Source organism: Micropterus salmoides, unplaced genomic scaffold (genome assembly GCF_014851395.1).
Source record: "Micropterus salmoides isolate LMB-PRFRI ecotype aquatic unplaced genomic scaffold, ASM1485139v1 Ms_hic_scaffold_6, whole genome shotgun sequence".
Taxonomy (NCBI): Eukaryota; Metazoa; Chordata; class Actinopteri; order Centrarchiformes; family Centrarchidae; genus Micropterus; species Micropterus salmoides.
In genome coordinates, this window is record NW_024044348.1 from 19,129,974 (window position 1) to 19,149,954 (window position 19,981).

General features: G+C 38.9%; 2 protein-coding genes across 4 annotated transcripts in view; both read right to left on the reverse strand.

The window, feature by feature from the left end:
* Window positions 1-34: 34 nt before the first annotated feature.
* sinhcafl (SIN3-HDAC complex associated factor, like) lies at window positions 35-4,663 on the reverse strand. 3 transcript variants are annotated; one of them, XM_038701860.1, is made up of 6 exons: window positions 4,570-4,663; window positions 3,300-3,461; window positions 3,053-3,152; window positions 2,848-2,962; window positions 2,232-2,385; window positions 35-2,128 (listed from the first exon to the last, which is right to left on the reverse strand). In XM_038701860.1, the coding sequence occupies exons 2-6, from the start codon at window positions 3,425-3,427 to the stop codon at window positions 1,945-1,947; spliced, it is 681 nt and encodes a 226-aa protein (XP_038557788.1). In that variant the 5' UTR covers window positions 3,428-3,461; window positions 4,570-4,663; the 3' UTR covers window positions 35-1,944. The 3 variants fall into 3 exon arrangements, with proteins under 3 accessions (XP_038557788.1, XP_038557790.1, XP_038557789.1); XM_038701862.1 differs by having other exon boundaries at window positions 2,232-2,382; window positions 4,570-4,662; XM_038701861.1 differs by lacking the exon at window positions 4,570-4,663 and having other exon boundaries at window positions 3,300-4,135.
* Window positions 4,664-5,467: 804 nt separating this feature from the next.
* dennd5a (DENN/MADD domain containing 5A) overlaps window positions 5,468-19,981 on the reverse strand; it is a 40,949-nt gene continuing 26,435 nt past the window's right edge. Inside the window, 13 exon segments of the mRNA XM_038701028.1 lie at window positions 5,468-6,983; window positions 7,986-8,154; window positions 8,416-8,539; window positions 9,481-9,563; window positions 9,831-10,012; window positions 10,107-10,225; window positions 14,089-14,234; window positions 14,325-14,446; window positions 14,984-15,112; window positions 18,092-18,179; window positions 18,269-18,356; window positions 18,474-18,626; window positions 19,038-19,169. Of these exon segments, the coding sequence (XP_038556956.1) occupies window positions 6,800-6,983; window positions 7,986-8,154; window positions 8,416-8,539; window positions 9,481-9,563; window positions 9,831-10,012; window positions 10,107-10,225; window positions 14,089-14,234; window positions 14,325-14,446; window positions 14,984-15,112; window positions 18,092-18,179; window positions 18,269-18,356; window positions 18,474-18,626; window positions 19,038-19,169 (1,719 nt within the window). The 3' untranslated portion in view covers window positions 5,468-6,799.

A 19,981-nucleotide genomic window follows, 5' to 3' on the forward strand; every position in this document is an offset into this window, starting at 1 on the left:
CACCTAACGTTGCAGACAAATCTCACAGGCATACTTTTTCCATTGTCATTTTATTTTTATTACAATACAGATCTACTTTGTGATACAGTATACAAAAAAAGCATTAAAAAAATCTACTTTGCATGTTCAAAGGAAGTGCACAATTAATAACATACTTTCTGAAAGGCTCTCCACCAGTAATCAAAATTTCAGTAAAAAAAGTTTTGCAATAAATAAATATAAATTACATGATAATCATAATGAAAAGGTCAGGTAATTCATTAAGGCACATCTCACATCCCAAATATGTACCTCGCAAAAACAATATGGCAACTCCCTAAGGACAAACAAGCTTATTTCCCTGCTTAAAAGGGAGCAGCATTACTCCTTTTAATAAGAATCATAAAACATGTTCAGCATTTAACTACCCTGCCGCAGAAACATTTTTATATTAAGCAATTTTACAGAATACTGCCTGTCAATTACTGAAGTTTGAGATTAATCACAATAATGCAAAAAGATTAAAAAAACAATAACCGTTGTCACTGCTGTATTCATTTGAGACAGTATGCACCATGGCTAAAAATGAAATACGCAAGAAATATCTTGACAATTATGGATTGTGATTAGGAAAATTATTGTTGAAACAATGGATGCATTTTATAAGCCAATTTGGTTTGAATAAGGATCCATCACTTTATACTATCTTTGCAAAAGTGACAGAAAGCCCCAGAGCACTTCTCACATTCAACATGTCTGCATAGTTTTAACTTTGACAACTGCTTCTGTGGAGAAGCAATTTCATTTTCTCTAACAGCATTTTTCTGACAAAAATGTAAAGTAACCGTCAAACATAGGTTATGTTTCCTGTATGTTCAGCTTCTGACCACTTTATGCCATTAGCAAGGAATATTGCAGCCTACTGATACTGCAATTAAGCATCTAGCTTTCCCTGTAGTTTGCACATACTTATGAACAGAGCATAGGCTACAGCTTTGCACACCTGTAGAGAAATGCGTCTCAGAAAATTAGATGTGAAAATGTGCTAAAACTTAACTGGCTTAGCATACAAGTACATATTTCAGCACCTTTCAGACACAAATTTTTTCTCTCTCTTTAAAACAGAAGTAGTGGTTTGCCATTCTGTCATTTAAAAAGGGTTTGGATGTACCAAGAGCCAAAACACTATTTACAAAATCCATTTTAAAAAACATTTGCTTTACAACATGCATTGTCATTTCATTGGAGGCTGTACAAAAGAAATAAATAAAATCACTTTTGTCATTCCAAAACACAGAGGAATGTACTGCATGCGTGGAGTGTTTAAAATTTGTGGCATGCTTAAGCTGTGAAAATGTCAGAGAGATTTGTTCTTATGCACACCTTAAAAGTTAATTAAATTCGGAGTTGTACAGTTGAACCAATATTCCCTGGTGTAACCAACATCCATTCTTAGATCCTACAGACTCACACATTAGCACATATGGAGCAAACAGATAAGACAACATTGCAGCGACATGTTGAAGAGCCACTCCAACGCACACATAAAAAAGCTGGTATTAGAAATAGCTTGTGTCTTTGCACACTTACAATTTAACAAATTCTGAAAAAAAAATAGAACAGTCTTGATATGTATGAAAAAAGTGACAATATATTTACAAAACATCACTTAAAACAAAATAACCAAAAGCAATTCAGAATCAGAAAGTCAGCCTCAACAAAATTTTCTTCCTCATCCTATAAATAACACTAATGCCCATAACACGTTTTTTTTACTTTTGCTTTCTATAAAAAAAAAAAGAAAAAAATCAACTCTATACAAAAGTTAAAAAATAGGATTATTACATAGAAAAGAAAAATCTAACCGATACAACTGGGGGAGTGGAGATGGGGAGGTCTGCCACTGGAGACAAATCCAGGTGGATACCATGGATAACCCTACAGGGGGAGATTCAACAAAAGCAGTCACCAGGTTTCTTTAGCATCTTCAGGGAGCTGTGGAGGAAGTGTGTCTGGAAGGTGTGTGGCCACTTGTGTAGATGCCAGGGTCTTCTGTTTTTTGGAACTGCAGCAGGGCTTGAAGAGACGAGGATCAATAATCACCTCTCCAAACCGCCCCTTATAGACAATCCCACAGCACACCTTTTGCCTAAGGGGAGAGAGGGGGCCCTTTAGTTAAACGTCATATTAAAAAGTTTTTTTATTTCATATTGTCAAACACAAAAAGGTGTTCAATGAGAGTAGTAGCTTGCCTTTTCCAGTAAGAGCGGTCCAAGAAAGAGAAGATGGAGGGAGTCGTGCGTCTTTGTTTGGACTCAATGTCTGAGCCATCGTCCGACTGGTTGCTGTAACTGGGGGACTGCGCAGGAGACACGCTGGAGGTTGTGCTGTGGGCATCTGAGTCTGCTTGGAAACCAAAAGAAACACTTGCTGAAATTGACAATAGCTGACCTGACTACAGTTTTAACAATTACTTTTCAAGTAGTTGACATATTCAAACTGGTTGTTGGATCAGACCAAAACCCAGTTTATTATTATAGATTAAGAAAAACTCAAAATATTCAGGTCGGAATCAGTGATTTTTTTTCTTTACATACAAAAATGTATCAATCCCCAAACCGTGCCAATTCATTTTATGAAAATTGTGGGGGGGTTTTTGTTTGTTTTTTTTAAATCAGGCTGTTTAAGTAAACAATACTAACTAAACTACAAGAAAGACAAAGTGAAATAGCATGTGTGACCCCGATTTCAGGGATTTTCACATGAGCACGCTACACACAAATATCCCATGTCTGATTAGCTCCAAATACACTTATAATACAATAACACATCTCTAAATCACATGCAAGTTAGTAGATATAAACCTACTTTGTCTCTTTAACTTGTGAAGCTTCCTTAACTTGCTTTTCTTCTTCCCATCACTGTTCTTGATCTTCTTGGGTTTTGTCACCTTGAAGCCAGGCCCAGCTCTGGCATCCACCACCTGAGTCAGGTGAGGCAAAAAAATCCAAGTCAATTTGAAGCCACGCCATGACAACTTGGACAAATTGTAAATTAAGCAGACATGACTTACATGGTTCCAGTTCTTCTTGGAGCCATTAGGTAGCTTCTTCCATCTCTTCACCAGCAGCACACAGGCATTGCAAATGTCTCCAACACGATCTTCTGACAGGCTTAAAGAAAAGATCATTTAAAAACAAAATTAATGGAACACACGAACACAGTGAGAAGTGTCTTTGCTTAAGTTTAACACCTATACACATACACACAAGCAAACATTAACACTATACAAACACACATGAATGAGTGAGAGCTTTTACCCAAAACAGAGGCTGAACGTCTCTTCATAGCGACTGCTGTCTGTGAAGCGTGAACTGGAGGACTTGGTCTTGCAGATGCAACAGCCGTCGTTACTCCGGTAGATCTTTGACTTATGAAAGCCAAACATATTCTTTCTGTTGGTCAATGTTATAGGGGAAAACCTGAAAACGGAAAACAAAGATCGGTAATTTTCCCAGTCCCCGTAATAATGAGCGCCGTGGACGTCTGCAGACAGTTGTGCTTTCTACTATTGAGAAGGGGGCGGTCCCTACACGCGCAGATATAAGCAAGTCTCTCTTAGCCCGTAAATTTTAACACGTCCTGTAAGAAACCCACCTCTTCTTAGTTCGCAGTGAAGTATATCTACAGTGCACAAACGACTGAAAATGCATAATTAACTTTGGCTAAAGCAACAACACACAGGTATCTTTCTCATTTAAAGCCGAGTTGTGTGAACACCAAAAAACAGACAAGGTTGAGATTACACTAACGTTATAACCCGATGTTATTGGTTGTGTTGTCTCTAAGAATGTATTTGTATTGTAAAAAAAATACAAAAAGTACAAATCTGTTACATTTGATGCAGAAACAACTGATGCACTCAAACTTTCGAACACGTTGCACGGTTATCGTACGTGAATCTCACACGTTACACCCACAACACAGCGTTTTTCTGTCGTTAACTGACGCCAATGTTTATTTACTGAACACTCGTCAATAAACTGCGAACTTAGTGAATCTGCTAGCACACACACGGTTCATTTAAGATATTGTTCAGTCGTGGATTTGTATGGAGCGACAACTCCAAACAAAAAGCGGGCAGCTGCAGCGCTTGAGAAGTGAAGAAACAAAAAGCTACCGGGCTATTCGTTGAATTATGTGTAACACACGCGTGTCCCAAAAACACACAATTATCAACTTTGTACAAGGCATGCATGTTGTCAGTATTTTAATGAAAAAACGCGTTTAACCCATCTTTTCCCTTTAACCTCAAACTTTTGCCCGCTAGAGCGCCAAATATGGTTCATTGTTGTTAGCTGTTAGCATGTTAGCTAGCAGAGTCTGCTACCATTACCACGCCACGCTCTCGTTCACTTCCACGTTATACCATTGTCGGGTCGTCTTTGTACGTTTAGCTCGAAACAACTGGAACCGCACGCGTCAGGTTACGATAATGCCACATTACGGTCGGACTATTCACACATAACAAACCCGCAAAAAAAAATCACAAATGTAATTTCTGTACAAGAGAAATAAGAGTGCACTTACTGAACAAAAACTTTGAATCTTCGCCGTATTCTTTTCACACACTGCGCATGCTCTGTACTACTAACGCATACAGCTGGTCATTAGAATACATTAGCATAAAAAGACGGAATGAAAGGACCGAACGTACAATGACCATATAAGGAGTGCAGCCGTTGGGTTTGAACCGGGATTCAACCAATCACTGCTATCCTCGCGTACTCTTCAGAAGACATGAATGATGGGAGGCGTAGTGAGCGAGCGGGAGATCTCCGTGCCGTCACTGTTGTTAACGGCCTCTTTTAAAACTCAAAGTCCCATAAACCACCTGCCCGAAGGCTTTAAAGAAAAACAACTATGTGACATGGCGCGAAAGAGTTTGTTGACATTTTTTCAGCTGAGAAAGCCCATTCAGCAGATGATATAAATCTATTGATGAGCAGCTTGCTAACGCTGATACAAACAAATCAGTGCTGTACTTTTCAACTATGATTTATTTGAAAAAAAAATGACCCTGATAAGACTTTGATGGGATGCTTTGCTGTTAATAAATACGAGGTGGAGCAAATAAAAACAGCTTCGATATGATTTAGAGCTTGAACTAACAATTATTTTCATTATCGAATAATCTGCTAATTATTATCATTATCTAATTATTCATTTGGTCTATAAAATGTAAGAAACTATTTCCCCACATTTTCAAATTGATAGTTTTGTTTCACCAGCAGTCCAGAAGTCAAAGGTATTTGGCTTACTATCACTAAAGTAAAAATAATAAAACAAGTAAATGTTCACATTTAAGAAGTTGAAACCAGTGATTTCTTTAAGATAACTACATTTTTTGCAGTGGAGAAAGCACAATCAGCAGATCATTTAAATGTATTAATGAATAAGTGGTTAATTCGAACACAAACAAATCCACTTCAACGCATTACAGAGTCTTTATTCTTAATATATTTTTACACTGTACACTGTTGCTCACTTAGTAAACACTACATTACACAGCTATGTCAATAAATGTACAACCGTATTGGAAAACAAAAATATATATCTCCCAAGATGCTCATGTGTGGGCCGTACACAGACGAGTACAACAGTAATTCCAGACGTTGTTGGCACAGAAAAGACGTCCTTCACATATCAAATCTCTTGTTCTGCACAGTAAAGTTCAATGTATGCAATGGAGGAGGGCCCGGTAATACCTCAAGACTCCCCGACATGGACTTTGAAGGGGTTGAATTTTCTCTTGTGGATATTGCATAGCAAGAAACCATGATGACAAAATCAGGAGGTGGGGAAAGAGCTGTCCTTTTTTCTTCTTCCCATGTCCTCACACGGGAAGCAGGAGATCATCCTGTATCATGAGGAGTCTACAGAGATTATCACGCTGTTTTTGTTCAGAGAAGAGGGCAGATGTAGTGTAAGGGCTGGGATAATGGTAAGGTTCGGGAAGGGGCTGGTTGGAGGTATTTACATGAAGGCTATCATTGTGATCCACTTTGCACAGAAAGCTGGGTCAAACATCTCTTGCAGGACTTGGAGTATTTTCCTCTATACAACTGAATATACTGTCCATGTACTGTCCACTTAACCCACACAGTCTTATTATCATGCAAGGATAATTTGTCTGCTGAAGGTAATCCATGTAAAAGATCTGCATACTAGTACATTTCTCAAGGAAAGGCCCCCATTTAACAGCCTTTTCTATTTCTGTGTAGGTGAATCATCTTTCATACTACAACCCCCCTGTCGCACACATACTTATAAAGCATACTTCTACATCATTTGCTTTAAGCTCTGCGTAATGACATTGGAATCTGAGTTGACAACAGAGCAAGCAACTTGACTGATTTAACAAAATAATACGGTTTTTCTCTGAAAATATATTAACAGTTTTGATCCTCACTTTCCCTTAAATATAGCCATTGTCTGCAGTTCACGATAACAATGAAAATATTTAGCTTTCAATAAAACATTATAGCACAAGTAGGTCAATAATGTGAAAATCATGGTTCATAATAGAAAACTTATTTTTAACATCTAATGGCAACATCATTGAGGATAAAAATAACAACATATCTTGAAAGGCTCATTGCACTTAATATATGGCAAATGTAACAGTAGCTTTAATATAAGCCAGAAAATGTCTTTTGTTCAAGTCAGTTCCTGCATATAAAAAGGTTCGGTTATTCTTTTTAGTGGGTCCCCCAGTAATCTCCATGGTAAGGTACAACTGGTGGGAAGTTGGTTCGGTTTAGATACCAACACCTTTGACGAGTGAAGCCTCCAGAGTGATGTTGAAATCCTGTAGAGTCTGTAGTACTCTGATCAGAGAGTTTACCAATGAGCGGTCCTTAATCAGTGCAATGTCCTCGTACATCTGAGCAGTGATTGGACAGTCTGCGAGCAGAGCGATCCAGTGATGCAACAAATGGTCCCTGAGAGAAGACGACACAGACACACGTCAACACAACAGCTTAACACTAGGGACTGGCAGCAGTTACTGTATGTTGCAATTTTCCATAAAAATAATGTGGCACTGTAAACAATTGTTTCAAATACAAACTACATTATACTGTAGTTAGAAATCTATTCATCTAAAAAGGATTGTTGAAAGTGCGTTTTATTGTGTAGGACTGCAATTAATGGTTATTTTCATTATCAATTAATCTGCTGTTATTGTTTTAATTAATTGATTCATTTTGTCTATAAAATGTCAGAAAATAGTGTAAATGCTCATCACAATGTCACAGAACCTGAGGAAATGTCTTCAAATGCATTCATTTTTTATGACAGACAGTCAAAAACCCAAATATATTTGTTCTATATATATTTACAACGATGTGAAACAGAGACAAGCAGCAAATCTTCACATTTGAGAAGCTGAAATGAGTGAAAGTTTGGCCTTTTTCCTTGACAACAGTTAATCTTTTCTAAAAATTGTTGGCACTGAATCTTCTTTTGATTGAATACTCGATGAATTAATTGTTGCAGTATTGCTATTTTGTATAGGAGTCAAAAATAGAAATGGATAAAAACACAGTTGTATATCAACATACAAATCACTGCATAACTGTGCACTTAAATGCACAGTCACATACACTCATCAACAGGGAGGATGAACTTAAAGGAAACCAGGCTTGATTTATGGCTGTAAGGGTTCATGACAAAGATACACTGATCATGCATGTAGACGTAACTTACACGCACCTCCTCAAAAATGTAAATACACGTTGTGGCTTTGGAGATACCATGTGGGGACCACAAGAGCTGTGACTGGTCAGCTTAAAAAGGTAACCAGTCATCTTGGGTTTACTACGTGTTTACTAAGTGTCACTGCATCCACTCTGAAGACAGAACCTCATCACACAAAACAAACGGTAAACATGTCTACTACATCTAAATGTGTGTCGGGAGGTTAGTGAGCGCTGCCGGCATACCTTGCCCCCAGACAGACGAGCATCTGGAACTTCCCGTCCTTGCCGATGTTTCTGGACGTGTTGTTGATGGCGCGCATGAAGCGGCAGAAGTGCCGCACTCTGGTTTGCCAGTTTTCATCTAGAGTCACCTCCCGCTGCTCCGCACTTTCAAAGTACACTTGTGACTTTTCTGTTAAAGCAAAAAACAATTAAAATACAAATGAGTTAACAAGTGATTACAGAGATGTTCATATTATTTATTTATTGAAATTCGTGTTTCAGACAGACATGCCAGGCTTAAAAGCTGAAAAGAACATCTGTATTGCTGTAAAAAAAAAAAAAAATCCATCTGTAACCGACAAGTGTTTGGTAGTCAAAGCATTTAGATTTTGGGTGGAATATCACCTTAAGGGTTTGAGTAATGTAAGGAGTAATAATATAAAGTTTTTACCCAAGAAGTCCCAGATGAAGACATTCTTAAAGAGTCGAGGTGATTTGAAGCCGTGCTGGAAAACTTGCTCCAGAGCCCAGACGAGGCCATACTCCCCACAGAGGAGAAGGGTCAGACTGCCTCTCTGCGGAGAGCCAAAAGAACATAAAAAACAGAAAACAGGCAAATGCATGTAGTTAGAGCTGATTCTAAAATACAATTCCCAAAAGCTTCTCAGATCCAGTTATCACATTAAAGTAACGTTATTCCCAATATCCTGCAGAAAAAGAAGGATAAGGTGCAAAGATGGTTGGGTATACTGGGAACAACTGACAGGACATATTTTATATCCAGAGACAACAACTTCCAAGTAGTGACCACGTTTTACTGAGTGTTGTATTACTTTATGGAGGTCATGGAAGAAATATTTTGCAGCTATCATATGGGCATGAGAGTGAAAACATGTATGAGAGAGGCATGGGTGTATGGCATGATAGAAAATACTGTACATGACAAATATGAAAAATAAATGCATGAGACACAAAGCATAATATAACTGCATATATATTCACATGGTGACCGACACAAGCACACACAACAACAGAATACAAAGTGCATTTCAATTTCAGAGAAGTTTAGAGAAAGAGGTGGAGCAAGAGTGGACGGGATTTCCCAGTAAAAAAAAAAACCTTTGTTCTTTGACTAAACAATTACTCTTACAACCTGTAATCAAGAGATAAGTTACAATGCACGTTTAAAAAAAAAAAACTCTCCTTTGAATATCAAGTATCACACAACATACCTTAATAAGTAATAATTATCAGTGTTGGTGTTTTATATTAGTGCCTTCAGATCAGAAAACATAACAGGCATCATTCTAGGCCAGACAAAAATTACCAAGTATAAAGTCCATTTTTTGAAAAACCAGCAAGAATTCTCCTTTAATATATTTTAACAACGTGAGTTATACCACACAGCCCCCAGTTACCAAGGGTCTCAGGGACCACCAGAGCAGAAAGCTGCTTTTCTTCATTTGATGAATAATAGAACTGCATGTTGGGGCCTGTCTAGACGGTGGTCTCTTACCTCCTTCTCCGGCTTGTGGAAGTGCTTTACAATCCCATTGATGGCCTCTCCCACTCCCTCCTGGATCTGACCTGTATTTAACTCTGGATGAGAAGAAAAAGACAAAAAAAAAAAACATGCTTTAATACAACCCGAGCAGACACAGGGAGGAAAACCCCCCATCCAGGTGTGATCTATTTTTCCCCCCACCCTCATTCTCATTTTTTAAATCAGTGAGCATAATAAGAACAAGACTTCAATTATTAGTGAGCACAAAAAAGTGTGGAATGTTTCCTCTCAGCTTGAATATAACAAAATGTCTACATACTACTATTATTTAGGACATATGGTTATGCAGATGAGTAACTTACTTGGTTTGCTGTTTGGCGAGATGGTAACAAACCTCCTCATCATCCCTGGGGACTGCTGCATCGGGGGTGTGCGGCACATCCTTTCATCGTTCTCTGTGCTGGGGGTCACCAGCTCTCCCACCAGGATCCTCTCCAGGCTGCCGTCATCCACGCCCTTCCCCAGCCACCGGCCACACGGGAACCTGCACCGCAAACACATTTTGTTAATTTCTTTTGCAAAGCATGTGGTCAAAACAAAATTACAGTGGGTAAAAATCTCCAAAGAGACGTGCTTACTTGTAAGTGTGCCCTGTGATCTCGTTGCGGACCATAACGTACTCCACCAGCCACTTTGCGTAGAGGCCCGTGTTATCGTGACCCATCTGCACTGTGGTCAGCTTGCCCAGGTTCTGACACTGAGCAACAGAAGCACGGTGACGTCAAACATCCAAACCCAAAAATGTTACTCAAAACACAAGAGCTCACATTGTTATAGGATAATGCCCGTTTAACACAACTTGGTCTTATTTTCATAGTTTTGGTTGTCATTTTTATTTATAATTTGTTGTCTGAAAAGAAGTCCAACAGGAAAAAGGAGCACAAGCAGTTCACACAAACCAGATGATTTAAAATTAATGAGGAAACAATGGTAAACAGGAAAATGATTACCCAAAGTGTCTGTTGTAAACATCCAATAGTTTACAGACAACCACAATTTGCTGTGCAATGAGCTGTTATCAGTGGGGGAGTTTACTTTTTTACTTTTTACTTCTACTCCACCACTCTTTGGAGCACCTTTAGTTACTAACTACACTGAACAAAATTATAAACGCGACACTTTTGTTTTTGCCCCCATTCATCATGAGCTGAACTCAAAAATCTAAGACTTTCTCTAGGCACACAAAAGGCCCATTTCTCTCAAATATTGTTCACAAATCTGTCAAAATTTGTGTTAGAGAGCACTTCTCCTTTGCCGAGATAATCTGTCCACCTCACAGGTGTGGCATATCAAAATGCTGATCAGACAGCATGGGTATTGCACAGGTGTGCCTTGCATTTATAATTTTGTTCAGTTTACTTTGCAGATTCAGATTATTAATATAAAATAATATTAATAAATGATAAGATTAAGCTGCAAGTCAGTATATAAAGTTGTTCAAATTAGCCCCACCTTTACCAGCTGCAACATTTGTGATCCCTAAACATTAATGCATCAATAAAAATACTCCAATAACAATATTATATATATTTATTATTCTGAAATGGGCCATTTTGCATAATGAGTAGTTTAACTTCAAATATATTTTACTGCTAATACTAGAACTTAAATGCACTACAAGAAGTTTTTACCTAGTTATGAAACAGTCTCACTTAAATACTGAAGCCTCTATATGACCTACATCAGCAAACGAGACTCGACAGAAGATTAGCTATTTCTATAAAGTTCTTTGTATTGCCTGTCACCGATTCCAAATCCCCCGCAAAATCAGACATAAAGAGTTACACCAGGCAGCAAAAAGAGCCTATGTTTAAATCTTCCCAGGCTAGCCCGTTAAAAGGAAGCAGGAGAAGATTTTCCTTTAGAGAATTTTATTTTTGATGTTAGATATTGTGGTTAGAGCACGTCGTAAACACAAGACAGCCTTAGTCGGGCATTCAACAGATGGAGAGAAAAGATGGATGGATTCACAGTCCATGGGGGTCACGCTGAACATTACTGTAATACAACTGGCTTATAACGCAACATTTCATGTTGGCCTTGCAACTGAGCTAAATCTTGCTGTTGGCTTATTATAAAGATATAACATTAGTATGTTGCTAACTTTAGCTTTCTTAATAAAATTACTATTACTGAGCAACTGCATCTGTTAGGTTACATGTAAACCCACAACTAAGTGTGTGAACGGTACTAAAAGAAGTGGAGAATAAAGCCCTCAACTCCTTCAGAGGAATAGCACCGAGCCACTGGTACAGATATGTGGACGACACCTGGGTCAAAATTAAAAGCCAGGAAGTGCAAACCTTCACAGAACACATCAACACTGTGGACAGTAACATCAAGTTCACACGAGAAGATGTTCACAACAACAGTTTGGCCTTCCTGGACTGCGCTGTACACATTGAAGAGGACAGGAGATTGGTGTTTACAGAAAACCCACACACACAGACCAATACCTACTCTTCGATTCCCACCACCCACTGGAGCACAAGCTAGGGGTTATGAGAACACACTGCACCACAGAGCGGAAAACATACCAACAAGCGCCCAAGCCAGAGAGAAGGAACAGAACCACCTGAAGGGGGCACTTACAGCCTGTGGATACCCTAAATGGACCTTTGTGAAAACAGCCACAAGATCCAAGAAGAACAAAACTACAGGGGAGGAAGAAAAGAAGGTCAAACGCAACAACATTGTGATTCCATACGTGTCTGGAGTATCAGAGAAACTCAGGAGGATTTTCAACAAACATAACATCCCTGTGTTTTTTAAACCCAAGAACACGCTGAGACAGATACTGGTACACCCCAAAGACCGCACACCCAAACACAAGAAAAGCAATCTAGTGTATGCAGTCCAATGCAGTGAGGAATGCACAGACCTGTATATTGGGGAGGACTAAACAACCACTACACAAACGCATGGCTCAACACAGAAGGGCCAACTCCTCAGGTCAAGACTCTGCAGTCTACTTACATCTGAAGGACAGAGGACACTCGTTTGAGGACCACCAGGTGCACATTTTAGACAGAGAAGATGGATGGTTTGAAAGAGGTGTCAAGGAAGCATCTACACCAGGGTTGAGAAGCCGTCATTGAACAGGGGAGGGGGTCTACGCCACCACTTATCCCCCACTTACAATGCTGTCCTTTCATCACTTCCCAGGAAACTCAACAAACGTAACCTATTGACCTCAGGTGAAGATACCTGGTCGTTCAGTCTTGGCCTCAGGTGAAGATACCAACGATGGTCGTTCAGTCTTGGCCTCAGGTGAAGATACCAACGATGGTCGTTCAGTCTTGGCCACAGGTAGTCTTAACGACTGTAACGACTGTCGTCACAGCAACAAGGAACACTAACGAACCAGCGGTATCGATGACCCGGGCCAACGACCCCACTGAGGTTAAATAGCTGAGTTTCCCTGCCAGTCAGTCAGAACTGAAGAAGTCCTTTGGATGAGGGACGAAACGTCTTCCAGTATCTTCAACCAAGTCCAGTTGCCCTTGATTTTAACCTTCATTGGATAACTATGACCTGGATGACTGAGAATCTTCATAGACAGCGGTACTAAAACAAAATTTACGCCATATAATCACAGCCACAAATAGATACATTACAACTGTGTTTTAGGGACATTATATAGGTAAAAAATTTGCAAAGCTGGGGGAGAGGGGTAATATTCAGAGTAAAACTCTGAGATTAAAGTACATATGCGAGAAAAACATAAATTCTATGACAGTATAAAAACAGAGAAATTATTATTTCTCAGATGTGCTTGTGTTTTTAAAGGCTCTGTACTAAAAGCAGGGTATGCGGATGTTAATAACAACAGCTGTCACATAAAAGCTACTTTCACCAACCAGTGTTATGGGATACTTCCTGCTGAGACCAAAAGCATAAAAAATTTGGAAGCACTGTAGACATTTATAAATGACTAAGACATGACATGCTTTCAAGTGGCTTTTGTTGCAGTTCCTCATATCTGCCTGTCTGAAAGCCCCACCTCTTCTATTATGTCTGTTCTGACTCTTGTCTTGTATTATGAATGACTGAAAAAACCTCAGAAAACATATTTTTTTTGTGCACTAACCAGATCAAGATCTTTAAAACAGGAGGCTGTGGATACACTACCACTTCTGTCCACAGGGGCCGCCAGAATTAACACAGAATGAAAGTTTCTTGTAGTTGCTTTAAGTAAAGTTTTAAACGTATGACTTTTACTTGTAATAGAGTATTTTCACACTGTGATAGTGCTACTTTTACTAGTAAGTAAAATATCTGAGTAATTCTTCCACCACTGGCTATTATTACTGACATTTTGGGTCTGTTACTTTCAGGTTTACCTTCAAATAAAGTGGTTTAGATAATCCGGCTAAACAGCCTGTCTGATCTTTTGATCACTCATGTTTGACTTCATTGTAGGAATACCACATATACCACATACCATGTTCCCTGATCGCAGCAGGTACTGTGGTGAGTACACTGTTATCACAACCAACAGAAGTGATGACTAAAACTAAAAAAGTGGAGCTCTCCTTTATCCAATAAATTGACACCAACCTCAAAAGTGATCTCCAGAGTATTTCTGGGGACCTGCAGGACTCCAGTCTCGGCCAGCTCACCAGAAACACACACCCAAGGGTTGGCTGTGAACATGGAGCCACCCAGCTTCTTACTGGGAATCACCACCACGTGGTAGGGGATCACTGGGAGACAGAGAGGAGGGAAATGTCAAAGGAAAATGTCAAATAAAAATAACTCCGTTCATTGTTGTCAGGCATCAAAAGAGCACTCACTGATGGTCGTGAAGACGTTGGTGAAACAAAAGTAATCGACAGCATTAAAGGAGAGGAGGTGATAGAGAAACTGCTCCTTCTCATCATCACAGCGGAGGAAGGCGTACCGCTTGTACAGTTTTCTAAAACGAAAGGAAAAGATTGTTTGAGAAAAGTGTAAAAACAAATATTAATGCTTTAAGCCACAAATTATACGATTTCTGTTATATTAAACATATTAATAATAACAGTGTCAGCATCATGACATGTGATAAATCTATTTTAATACATGTGGATGAAACATTCTGCTTGATATAAAGCAGAACAAATGAAAATCTGAGGTCAAACAAGCAGACAGAAATCCCCTCGACCCAGTTCACCACTCAGATATCAATTATGAAGAAGGCTGTGAATGATTTATGCAGCGGTGGACTAAAGTATGATGCTATGCAATTTCAAAAGGGGTAATGTTTTATAAATGGGCAAATCACACGTCATCTTAATTTCACATGAGGCAGACATTCCTCCACAAACACAGAGAGAAGGTCAGGATGAGAAATACAAGAGGGAGAAAAGATACTCAGTGAAATGTCACAGTAAAACTCATTGTTGCAGTTAACTGATACTGAAACTGTAGCTGACAGCAGGGCTTGACTTTTGGCTGTGTGGTTTTTGCTCACTTTGTAAGCTCGTGGTCTGAAAGAAGCTGCTTCAGGTGTCTGGAGAGCAGCTTCTTCTCCATAGAGAGGCGAACCCAGGCTCTGGCCTTGCCCACATCTGTCTTGATCTCACTGATGTTCTGAATGTGTCTGCAAAGAAAAAAGGACAGACCGAGTGGTTCAGGAGAGGTAGTACTTTTAATTAGATCAGTTTTGATCAGTCATTTAGTCTCACAGAGGAGCAACCATCGTGATATGAATACCTTTTATACATTGTACTACACAAGTCAGCTGTCTAAACTGATGACAGGCAAATGTTATTTTATGACATATTAGGGCTGCTAATGTCATAAAATAGTGAACAATGCCCAATCAAAACAATCAAAATTGCTTGTTTTGTCCGACCAACAGTCCAAAACCCAAAGATATTCAAATTTCAAAGATAAAAAAAAAAAGAAAAGGAGCAAATCCTCACATTAAAACGCTATAGTGTAGGTACAAAATTCATGGAATCTAGAGGAAATTTCTTTCACTGTATATGGCAATGCAGAAATTTAAACATTTTGGGAAGAAGTAAGAGTTCGAAATCGAAAGATCATTTCAAAACTAATTTTACTTGGCCCTAAGCTTTTTCTGTTGGTCTTATAGCGAGAGAAATTAAATGTTAATAGAAATGAACAAGCTCTATAGACCTCAGCTTACATTATGCCAAAAATATGTGTTGTACTGTTGTGGAAAAAAGACTCACAGACCAAGTACTACTCAGCAGATAAGACAGATGTTATCAAGCCTTCTAATAGAAAGGATAACTTACATATTAAAGACTAAACAGCATGCATTTGAGAACATATAGTCCATTCATTAACCACATTATGGGTTTACATTTAACAGCTGAAGAAGTGGATGACTAATTACTGCAGACAATGCAGGTTCCAACCTTGTAGAAGCTTTACATCAGTTTGATTTTACATTTACCACAATTAATATGGCTAATTTTAAATAGCTTACCATTAATAAAAACAGGAGAAGCATTTTTGTTCTGAATGTTTTTTTAGAATGGCTGTATGTCATGTTAAAAATAAACACTATGGAGGAAAAATAACTATAGTGAATATGTTTGCCCGATAAATGCCAAATGATTCATCAAAATTCTTGGCAATTGTTTTCTACCAATCAATAAATCAACAAATCTTTTCAGCAGTACTAATGTTATTCAAAAACCCTGACATGTAGATATATGATGTATCCCCCACCGCCATTACACGCCCATGAGTCAATCTCATGGCAAAAGGAACAGCTCAGTCTGCATCTGTAGTGGCATTTTTATCCACAGACTTGGTCCCCTGTCATCGCTCCGAGCCACCGCCGCGCCTCTGATGTCCAGACACATTCCCTTCCACTCCATCTGTGCCACAACCTCGTCTACTAAGAGCTCCTCGTGTCTCCTCCTCTACCATCCACCCCCCTCCCCGTCTCCACCCTCACACACTCACACCAAGTAACCCAGTTTTCTCTGCTCGTTATCTCCATGGAAACAGAGGAAAACATCTACTGTGTGCACTATTATTGTTACCTCTTACATAGAAAACAGACGTACTGCCATCATCACTAATAAGCTTGTAATTATGATATTAACTCCTGATTTTTAGTACAACATATTTACAGTTCAGACAATATTATCAATTATTAAAACTCATTAAAAGGGAGGCTGACGGTTGCTTCTGACTGTGTTTACGATCATAGTGTCAGACGTTTACATGAGTGTGGAGGAGGGTCCATCTATCAGCCAGAGTAGAGATGAGTGTTTGCGCCCTGAGCTGACCCCTTCCTCTCTTCTCAGTCAGACTGGCGGGGGGTCTGGTAATTAGGCTGGAAGTAACTTGCTGTTACAGACTCACACTGCGCCTCCTTCCCACAACACAAGCCTCCTGCCATCACACACACACACACACACACAAACAAACACAGGCGGATGTTTAAGCGCTTTGAGTATCTATGATAGAGCGCTATATAAATGTAACTCATTATTGTGTTTAAGTGTGCAGGTTTTAGGCTGGAATGGTGGTCATGTTAATTGCGGCATCATCCACATTTTCAGTCACATGTCTCACTGTCTACTATATAATAAAGGCAAAAAAGTGCCCCCCAAAAAATACAATAAAAAGGGGACAGAGCTTACCAGAGAATCTTAGATTTGCAAAGTCTCTATTTTCTTCTAAGTCACACTTGGAAACTGACTTTTGTTACTATAAATCATATTTGAATCTGGCAAACTTGCATGTGTGAGTTTATGTGTACATATTTGCCTATTTGGTATTTTATTTTTGTTGTTTGTTCTTAAAATTTGTCTGATTTTATTGCTTTGCGCTGTAGTATTATATAAAATAATTGTGCGTTTCTGGAATACTAGTGGTTACTAATATTAATGTTTTTAGTGGTTGTTTCAATGTTGCTGTTGCCGAGATGCTACTTTATTTTAATTGATGAAAATATGGTCAGCAGCTCTCAGTTACGAAAGAGTTTTTTTTGGCTAGGACCGAATGGAAGATTTTACAATGGTGTTACTGGTTTCTAAAGATATATTCTGTGCTTAGACTTGTGACATTACATTGGCCTAACTCCGTAGTTGCAAATCTGATAATTAAACTATGAAGCAGATTTATCTAGTAAACTGTGAAAACTATGAAGGAGTCCTTGTTAATCTGAGATGTTGGGACTCAAATGTTTTAGTTATTGAATCAAACAGACAAACTTTAGCATTTTGTCAGAGGGGAAAATTTGTTGTTCCTCCGTATGTGTGTAAGAATGTAACACATGATTTATACATTATTTAACTGGGATAACTTTAAATTATTATTCATTTGTGATCCCCTGAAAATCCCTTGAGGAACCCCAGAAGATCCAGACTCCACTTCTACAGTCAATTCTCATGGCTACATAAAGAACGCCACACAGTCTAATTATTTGACAGTCTACCACAAGGGGGCAGTGTTAGCCCGACTTACTGTCTTCTGAAATTGACCAGCAGCTTCTACATTAATAAACCAGCTTTGGGTTCTCTGGATGAAATCAAGTGAAACTTCATCCTTCATTCCTTTCCTTTTTATCTGAATAACCTCCAGTCCTCACCTCATGTCCTGGATCAAAGAGACTTTAAGAGGGGGCATGGCTGATACACCACCATCGGATTTGCGTCTCTCAGTGTCATGAATGAAACCTGGCGTGGAGGAAAACAAAAAGGATGTTGGGCAATTCCTAATTTGTTTATTAATTTTGTTCACAGGTGAACTGATTTTCAGCATTTACCTGGAGGACCCAATCCACCTGGAGTTGCATTTTTTTTCTCTTTGCTCTCCTGATAGTGCAGCAGGTGGGACCACAAGGCAGATTTACCCTGAAAGACAAAACACTTGTTGCCATTATTTGCTCCCGAGAGTGCTGTGTGTCCAGCAGCTATGGAGGATCAAACGTGTGAAACGGCGACTGCAATGATTTTGTTTTTTTCCCTGACCTGTTTAACCTGCAGCCCGTGGCTCCAGATCCTTTCCAGCAGGTCACAGAGGCTCGCGATCAGAGTGTTCTCCTCAACACCAGTGATGCTGACCTCCCCATGACCCAACTCCACGGCCTCCCGACCCATCTTCTCTACCAGCATACGCTTGGTCTGCAGAGAAACAAATTGATAAACGCACACACATACTGTCGTTACCACAACGTTTGGATAAAAAATTTAAATTTTTATTTTGTGCTCTTCAGACTAGCCATGTTTTGATATTCATTTTTCTGCAGTAGGAAAAATCACAAACAAAAGACTAAACTACGTAGAAAGCCAATGTTTACAATGGTTTCCTGTTTTAATTGTTATTTCAGTGAATCATCTTTTGTTATTACGTTACCACGTTACATAATAGTAATGTACTAACTTTGTTTACCAAGTTATGGCCGTCACTTCAAATGACCAGGATGCTAAAATATTTATATATGTAAACAAATGTGAACTTCTTTTTAACTGGAATAATGTTCCGCAGCAAACAGAGCAAAGCTAATCAACTACAGCACCGTCATACACACAAACCTTGTTCCTGCACTCCTTCAGCAATCCCTCAACAAATTTCCAGTTAGTCTGAGCGATGACAGAAGGCGACAGGTTGGACAGTTTGGGCTGCCTGATGGTCGTGCCCAAGTTCCTGGCTTCCTGGATGTACTTCTAATAAAAGGCAGAGAGAAATCAGTCAGCAATCAGCAAACCACAAAAGGAGAGAGAAACCCTCAGCTTACTGGTGGGCTCATTTCATTGGTGAAGGTTACCACAGAGGAACAAGGGATACTAGAATAACTATAGGAGTTCAATCACAGTTTGCTTGTAAGTAATGGAGGCTGTCCTTGATAATGGGTTTCGGTACCTTTTATCTTTCTGTCCTAACTGTTGTAAATAGCCAGACTTCAGCCTTCAGATATTGACGCAGTACCCCATGTAAGCAGCGAACCTCATAAAAGTCAAATAGTGGAAGATATAAGCTAATGAAAAAAGAAGTGATTTGAAAGATTTGCTCCGGATGTCGACTTGTTTTGACTAACATGCTCTTTAAAAACACACTTAATTTAATAAAAAACAAACAAATACTAAGCTTCTGTGAGCATTTTCTATTCTCTGACATTTAGGTATGACTCAATAAGAGTTAATGCAAACATGATATTGCCCATGGTTTTTTTTTTTGTAATAGACTCAGTGAAACCAGAAAACTGAGAGGACTCTCTACAGGTGAAGCCAATGACTGAAAAAACATTCAATGTACATTTATTGTACACCAGCTAAATGCTCAGAACAGTACAAACAGTAACTAATTAATAATACAATTGAACATAAAAAGATATGTATTAAATCAAGCCTATTACAATAAAATTATCTAAAACAAAACAAGTTAATAATTTAGAAACAAATGTAAAAATGATATTTTCATTAACTTTGGCATCATTTCATTTGTCTCCCCAAACATGACAAGCCCTAGGAAGTGACAT